Below are 7,856 nucleotides of genomic sequence, written 5' to 3' on the forward strand. Positions count from 1 at the left end.
CAAACTTGCACCATGTAATTCGGGGTGGGCAAGTTCTGACCCTTCAGGTGTTGGCCTTCCAAGTCCCATCAGCCTAAGTCAGTAGGCCAACGGTTACCCAAGATGGGAGTTGGGACTCCAATGTCACCTGGACAGCCACAGCTTGCTTGCTTCCTGTATGAGTTGGGAAATGTGGAGATTCCTTGGTGTCAGGTAGACCCAGCCTGGTGTCAGGCTGAACAACAGCACCATCTTGTGGTTTATTTTTAAACGCATAGCCTACAAACTTTTCTGCATACAGATGAGTTATTGCACACTTCTGATCAGGTAAGGACAAGGTAATTAATGTACCACTGTGGACACCACTTGTAGTGCTGTGTGTTCAAATGTTGCAAACTCTTTAAAGAGTGCATGTGTGAAAACATCCACAAGTGTGTATGAAGGTCCTTTTAACCGCAGAAGTCAGCAGGATCTCCTTATCCCCAACCTGTCTCTCTATCAGAACTAGTAACTTAAACAAACAGACGCACAAACCAAAATCTGGCCCTCGCACATCTTGAGATCTAATGCGGGTGTAGTGGAGGTGTTAAAACTTGCACAGGGGACAAGCGTTAAGATTCCAACTTCAGCCACAAAGCAAGGTCAGTCATCATCTCTCAACCTAACCTACCCCATGTGGCTGCTGGAGGGATAAAATGACACAGCCTCTTGTAAGGTGCCAGAGCAACTTACAGAATGTGAGGTACAAAGAATGAGTACATGACATATAGACAATATCATCAGAAAATAAAATTACTTTATATACAAAACACATGCAATTTAGATTGTACAAAGTCTTTATGCTGGTAAAGGGATGAAATGAATGTGCGTTATCAATCTACATCCCCCACTGAATGCTAGAACTCCCTCAGAAGCAACTGTTTACATGGAAAGCTCCCTTCTTTGAAAGATGGCTGGAGTGATGCACTTGCCTGGGACGGCATGTAAAGAGTCCTCCTGCTACATTCAATTCTTCACAAGATTTCCCAGTTTTAAGGGCTCTTGCCAGGATTTTAGATCCGCACAGCTAATGCTGTCCCCTCCTGGCCAAGGATGAATTTGAAAATCAAAGGTTGGTGTAGCTAGCAATGACTTGTTCCAGAGTTGTGAAACAGTCCATAAAGTCTTCCTCTTCAATCCCAAACTTTGTGTACTGGTGCACGTAAGCCCTGTGTGTGGAATGAACAAGAGGTTTTGGTGAGCAAGGGGACCAATTCAGCTTAAATCAGCTGCGACAAAATTGCACTGAAAGCAGAAGATGTTCAGTTAGTCAAGACTAACTTTGCTCCACAGATTTCAATTATCTATAGCATTTTTACCAAACTCTTCAGCCGAATGTACACCTAGAGCAGCATATGAATCACTTAAAAAGTAATTACAAATCAATAAAAAAGTACTTACTTTAAGCTTACTATCTAAAAAACTTAACACAAAAGGAAAAAAGAGAAGGAGAGGGAAGAGAAAAACAAGAACTTTCCAAGTTCTTATAATGGCCAGTTGGGATGGAAACAGTTCAGGGAGAGAAGGAACCAAAATAAGTTCCTTTCTCAAACAGAACTGAAGGAGGAAGTACTCCTGCTTCCCATCTCTCCCTCTGGTTTAGTTTATTTACTTCCACTTACTCCATGCCCTGTGCACACGGCAAAGTCTGAGATGACAACCTGTCTTCTCCCACTTACTTTGAAGCAAACATTTTCCAGGCCTTCCCCACTACGCTGTCCACAGGCTTCAGCAAAAACTGGCTGTTGCTGACCAAAGAAGCAGACTTCTCGTATTTATTAAAAGCTCTTGGTGTCTTCCAGATGGTCAAGGCATCTTGAGCGTTTAGCCAGGAAGTATACAAGGCAGGCTCTTGGAATCCTCCTACAATAATCAACAAGGTGTTAAAAAAAAAATCAGTCACTAACTTATTCCACTTCTGTCCCATCCCAGTCAAGAAGCTCAAGAGCAGTGATGCACTATACACTGTGCATTCAGGCAAGTGTAAGAGATAGGACATTCTTTGTGGTTATCGTAAAACTCCCTCCCAGTGTCATTACCTAAAAGAGGAATCTTCTATTGCAGCCATCCTGCAACTATTTCTCACCTAGATCCGTGCTTTGTACGTCTTTTCCTCGCAAGGTAACCAGGTTGGCGATGGAGGTGTTAAAATGAGCTGTCCTGTTTAGAGAGAGTTTTTCTGATGCAGGGAGTCCAGGCACTGGAGGCCTCACTTGCCAATCAATCCCTGCAAACAGAAAAGTGAACAGGAATGTCTCAACACTTGGGAGTCCAGCCAGACGGCACACAGCAGGGCTGATGAGGAATGTGCCCTGTGCAAAGGAGTACGATCCTGCAGTCCTGAGATTTCCTACTCCAGTTTATAGCAGGGGAGGCAATTTTAGGCCAGAACCCCCCCCCCCAAAAAAAACCCCAATTCTATTTAATTCCTGGCAGCCCTACTGAATTTTAGTCAAGACCTGGTCTTAAGGACCACCTCCTGCCCATATGCGACTCTGGGTATACATTGTTTAACCTGCTTCAGCTGCAGTTCACCTGCAGTTCTTACCTTCCTCCATTTTGGCATTTGCAATGAGCATCTGCCTCAGGTGCTTCAGAAGCCCGGGCCACGCAAAGGTGCTGTAGGCAAGGGAGTTTTCGGACATCTGAGGAATGTTCCGGAGACCTAGCATCTTGAACTCAGGGTGGGGGACTAGAGCTTCCATTAGATCTCCTGAGGAGAAGACAAGACAGAAATGAAGGTTTAACGTGTGTCTGAGAGAGAACTGCATTTGCTCATGTTGAACATCTACTTTGTTTTTCTCTGGAAAGATAAGGTCTCTGGTCTGATGAGTTTACAAAATGGCCTTTTCATTTATCTTAGCATGTATACATGGATGGATACTTGACAGACTAATGAGAATGTTTGTAGGCTAGTAACTTATATGGACTACTTTGCAATCCAGTGAAAACCTCAAGAGCAGGAGGACAGCTCTAGAACTTCAGTTAACACCAGATACCTAGGGGGCTTCTGCTGTAGTGAGCGGCACTTTCAGAGGAGTAAGCCGGCTGGAAGACGCTCCCCAGCTGATGGGCGATGACTCGATTTACATCCTGAAAAGATATCTGCTTTATGTTCATTAGCTGAGCACAGATCTTGTGGATGGCATCGTTCTCATGAACCAGGAGGGCATCCGAAGACTGATACAAGTGTGAGAGGGTCAGGACAGAGTTGTAGTTTTGAACAATAACCTGGAAATGCAGGGGAAAAACAGGGCGTGGATGTTACAGTTTTCCACATGGAGATGATCTCACCAGAGGGGATTTGCTGTCCGTGGGGCAACTGAGGTTGGTCTATTACGGCAAATGGGGCGCTGCCCCACAAACCTGAGTCTGAACTCAGCCAGTTCCCACCTGCTTGCCTTCTTACTTGCCTCCAGCCCAGGAAGTGGCACTGGCTGCCATCTTCCTCCTCCCTAGTCTCATTATTGCCTTTGTAGAGCTCAGCAGTGAAGTCAAAACTAGAGTGGAAACTTGGTTCTCGAACGCTTTGGTACTCGAACATTTTGGCTCCCAAATGCCGAAAACCCAGAAGTGTTCCAGTTTTTAAATGCTTTTCAGAAGCCGAACATCCGATGCGGCTGTGGGCTATTGTTTCTGGGGCACCTGCATCAATTGGAAGCTGCACCTTGGTTTTCAAACATTTTGGAAGTCAAACGGACTTCCAGAACAGATTATGTTCGAGAACCAAGGTACCACTGTAGTTGGCATTGGCTCTGGCTCCATCTACTGTTGGCTTCTCTGCCTTTTGCCCTACCAGTCCAATGGGCACCAACCACCACTGCTTTGTGGAGGGTAAGCAGAGCGCATGACATGCATACAGGAGGTTGCAGAAAACTGCAGTGAATAGTGCTCCTAGGATGCCAACACCCTACTTTCCTCTTCATCAACAGTTTCTCCATCTATATAGCTCAATGGTAGAGCAATTGATTTGCATTAAGATGGTCGCAAGTTCAATCTCCAGCACCATTCTACAGGAAGGAATGGGAGAGGCCCCTTATTTGAAACCTTAGGGAGCTGCTGCCAGTCAATGCACACAATACTGAGCCAGATGACACAGCATAAGGCAGCATCTGATATTCCTATGAAAGAGCACATGCTTCAAATCCAGGTTCAACCCCCACCATCACAGAGTTACGGCATTCACCTCTCCAGTTCTGTAGGGCCAGATAACGTGGTTTAACAGGAATGAGGTGGGATAGGTGTCTTTCAGGCTTTCTGTCACAAACGTCCCCAGACCCGATCCTGTCCCACCCGCCATGCTCATAACCGTCAGGAATCCACTTAGCCGGTCACATTTCTCAGCTTCCTTCTGTACCAAGTTCATGATTGTTTCTTTGTGCTTGGGCCCATGAACGCAGTAGCTGTGGCACAAATTGGGGTGGGGAAGAGAACAAAAAGGAGCTTGGAGCGTTTTGTAGCTGGATTATAAATGTTAGCAATCCAGAGATACATTTCTTTGGCACCACTGATAAAACCAAACATACCCATTTGCCCAGTTGTTTCCCGACCCTTGCTTTTGACAAAAGTGGGACCGATGGTCATAGTTCCAGGTACCAGACCTTGAAGCCGTTGATAAAGTCTGACCAATCACTTTAGGTTCCATGTCAACCAGGACAGCCCGGGCAGCCAGCACTAATAAGGAATAAAATAAAAGTCAAATGATGTAGACTTGGGATCCATCAAGGTGGCACCCAAATAATGTACCCATTGTTATTGATGGAAGGCGGCTGTGTGAATGCCACTGACACCTACTGGACAACTTCAGCGATGCCAAGGACAAGCAGCACAATTCCTCAGGTGCTAATTTGTGACTTAAAAAAAAGAACACAGGAAGCTGCCTTTTATCAAATCAGAATGCTGGTCCATCTTGTTCAGTATTGCCTACACTTACTGGCAACAGTTCTCTAGGTTTTCAGGCTAGGGTCTCTCCCTGCCAGAAGAAGCCAGGGATTCAACCTGACTCTTTCCACAATCAAAGCTGTTGCTCTGCTATTAAGCTATGGCCCTTCCCAATGTTATTCATTTTTGCAATACAGTGGTAGCTCTGGATACGCACACCTCTGGTTGCGTATCCTTCGGGTTACGCACGCGGCAAACCTGGAAGTATTTTTCTGGGTTTTGCTGCATGTGCAGAAGCGCTCTACCGCACCACGCAGACCAGGCACCTCCAGTTGTGAATTCCTCAGGATCCGACCGGAGCTCCAGAACGGATCCTGTGCACAACCAGAGGTACCACTGTAGTACAGAGGCTAGCTTTTGCCCCTGTTGGTCCACCCTTTACCAAAATTGCTTTTCCAGGCTTCTTCGTTTTTTGTTTTAAGTGTGGAATGGCAACAAGGGTGCAACCTTTCACCTGGAGCAACACCCTGAGATATTACAATATCCAATCATATGCAGAATTCCACACACCCAAAGTGGGTGCATTTCTGGTTGTTGATTTGCCCTCTTGATTGGTGTGGGGCGAGAAGGATTTGCATATTCTCGGTGTCAAACAGTCTTGGCTGAGAGTCCTGGAAGACCTGCTCCCTACCTTGAAGGCCTTTTCCACCTGGCCTGGGAGGGTGGGGCCCGGACTGACTCCAGCTACAAAAAAAGCTGAGGTTGCTGAACAGACTCTTGGGCTAGGGCTTTTTGCTGGTGTGGAAAGTTGTTGCTGTTGATTTTTGTATCTTTATTTCAGACACTTGGACATTTATGTGGAAACTGTTCAGTTTGGTTGTGTATTTTTTAATGTTTTGTTTTATTGTTTATGACTATTTCTGCTATGTTGTGGTTATGTATTATTTTCATGCTGTAAGCTGCCTTGAACATTGTTTGAACATACAAATAAAGTTACGTATGTATGTATGTATGTGTCATACCACTGGGTTTCTCCTCGCTGAAGAACCGCTCTTTGCAGGCTGCCTGGAAGGACTCATTTTCCTTTTTGGAGCACAAGCCATGTGTACTGCGGAAGTCTGTGCAGATGGTATCAAACACCTCGCGACCGATCTGGTTGCCGCACTGACCAAGTTGTATTGTGATGATAGACATTCTCCTCTAGTTTAGCCTCAATCCTACAAACAAATCATGTCCAGCTGTTAAGACTGTGATCCTATGTTCACGTCCCTGGGAGGAAGCCCCATTAAACTCAGTAGGACTGACATTTGAGTAGCCATGTTTGGAAGTGCACTGCTAGGCTGCAATTCAATGTACACTCGCTCGTGCGTTAACTCCCACTGAAATCAAGGATGCGCAGCACAAGAGTAGCCTTGCCATAAGTCTACCAAAGTTAAAAAGTATTCAAATATTGTAGCCTATTATCGAAGGCTGCATACACAACCATACATGTAAAGAACAGCTTCTCCAAAAGAATACTAGGGACTATAGTATGTTAATAATGCTGAAATTTATTGCTCTGTGGGGGTGCAGAACTAGTTTCCATGATTTGTTGGGGAAAGCCATATGCTTGAAAGGCATGGTGTATACCAGGGGTCTGCAACCTTTAAGACAAAAAGAGCCACTTGGACCCGTTTCCGAAGAAAAAAAAACCTGGGAGCCACAAAACCATTGCGACATTTAAAACAAATATATCTCCGGAGCTGTGATCTGACAGCGGGCGGGAAGGTGACGTTGGGACGGTGCGTGACTAACACACGCACCGCCCCCATGCGACGTCACAGCCAGTACAGCGCCCGCCACAGTGGGGAGTGTCGGGGCGCACAATGCGCCTCCTCCCCTCGCTAGTATCCGCCCCGGAGCCGCGGCAAAGGTGTAAAAGAGCCACATGCGGCTCCAGAGCCGCAGGTTGCAGACCCCTGGTGTATACCATGCAAATATTAAGGCTGCAATCCTAAAGATACCTACAATAGGGAATGCCCTGCTGCAGGCATAGGCAAACTCGGCCCTTCAAATGTTTTGAGGCTACAACTCCCATGATCCCTAGCTAACAGGACCAGTGGTCAGGGATGATGGGAGTTGTAGTCCCAAAACATCTATGCCTCCCTTACTGAGTTCAGTGGCACCTACTTCTGAGTAAAGATGCGTCAGATTGTGCTGTGCCACATAGAGGCTAAATATTGAAACTAGTAATATTAATAGATCAAGGTACTGCTATATTAAAAACACCTTCAGGATGTTTCATAGGGACAGATTAATAATAAATAAAACTAAAAATATATAATATTTTTAAAACAGCGAATTAATGAACATGGTTTTATACATATGTAGTTACAGGCAAATACACACAAGCATTATTATTTTTTTTAAAAAACCTATAAATTAAATCTGTGTGCGCGTTTCACCTCATAATTTCCCGCCTTTCCCCATTTATCCCCCTCCCCCATTTAACACCCTTCTCTCCCTCAAGGCGCACGCGCGTAGCCTCACCCTTCCACAGCTGCACCTCTTCCATTGACCACCTGTACCAACTGTCACAGCACCTTCGACCCCGTCCTGCCAGCATTTCTGCGCATGCTCCCCTTCCGTCGCTGGCTTAGGCGGGAAAATTGGTGGTGAAAAGGGGACAACCGGTAAAGGAGGGCACAGCAGCTGCGCCAGCGCGCGTGCGCCGGCTGCCGGACCGTACGCATGCGCGGCGTCCGCGTGGTGTGGAGCACGACGTGCTGTGCGCATGCTCGCTACAAAGAAAAAAGGGGGGGGAAATAGCAACGACGTAGAGAACTGTCGAGATATATCTAGCCTGAGAATAGAAGTAAAATTTCTACCACGGCGCGTGCGGGCCGACAGATGGCGCTACGCCGCTTGCGCCGTTTTACGTGTGGCGAGTGACGTCAGCGCGCGCGCGAGAGAGCAAC

The 7,856-nt window shown here is 46.3% G+C and overlaps 1 protein-coding gene and 1 long non-coding RNA gene across 4 annotated transcripts in view; one reads left to right on the plus strand and one right to left on the minus strand.

The window, feature by feature from the left end:
• LOC308464149 overlaps nucleotides 1-7,856 on the plus strand; it is a 65,692-nt gene that overhangs the window by 12,710 nt on the left and 45,126 nt on the right. The window lies entirely within an intron of this gene.
• On the minus strand, nucleotides 756-7,642 carry TUBD1 (tubulin delta 1). 2 transcript variants are annotated; one of them, XM_080983120.1, is made up of 9 exons: nucleotides 7,429-7,642; nucleotides 5,922-6,116; nucleotides 4,545-4,692; nucleotides 4,205-4,421; nucleotides 3,018-3,249; nucleotides 2,567-2,731; nucleotides 2,105-2,245; nucleotides 1,698-1,881; nucleotides 756-1,187 (listed from the first exon to the last, which is right to left on the minus strand). In XM_080983120.1, the coding sequence occupies exons 2-9, from the start codon at nucleotides 6,091-6,093 to the stop codon at nucleotides 1,085-1,087; spliced, it is 1,362 nt and encodes a 453-aa protein (XP_080839246.1). In that variant the 5' UTR covers nucleotides 6,094-6,116; nucleotides 7,429-7,642; the 3' UTR covers nucleotides 756-1,084. The 2 variants fall into 2 exon arrangements, with proteins under 2 accessions (XP_080839246.1, XP_080839247.1); XM_080983121.1 differs by lacking the exons at nucleotides 4,205-4,421; nucleotides 4,545-4,692 and having other exon boundaries at nucleotides 7,429-7,639.

The sequence above is a fragment of the Podarcis pityusensis genome (assembly GCF_964106645.2).
Source record: "Podarcis pityusensis genome assembly, chromosome: 15".
In the NCBI taxonomy this organism is placed as follows: domain Eukaryota; kingdom Metazoa; phylum Chordata; class Lepidosauria; order Squamata; family Lacertidae; genus Podarcis; species Podarcis pityusensis.

Excerpts from the sequence above, each read along its gene's own strand:
- TUBD1 (XM_080983120.1), bottom strand. The coding sequence starts at position 6,093 with ATGTCTATCATCACAATACAACTTGGTCAGTGCGGCAACCAGATCGGT. Across the intron at positions 2,246-2,566 it reads AAATGCCAAAATGGAGGAAG|GGATTGATTGGCAAGTGAGG; the intron begins GTAAGAACTGCA and ends TTCTGTTTGCAG. Across the intron at positions 1,882-2,104 it reads CGTACAAAGCACGGATCTAG|GAGGATTCCAAGAGCCTGCC; the intron begins GTGAGAAATAGT and ends TGATTATTGTAG.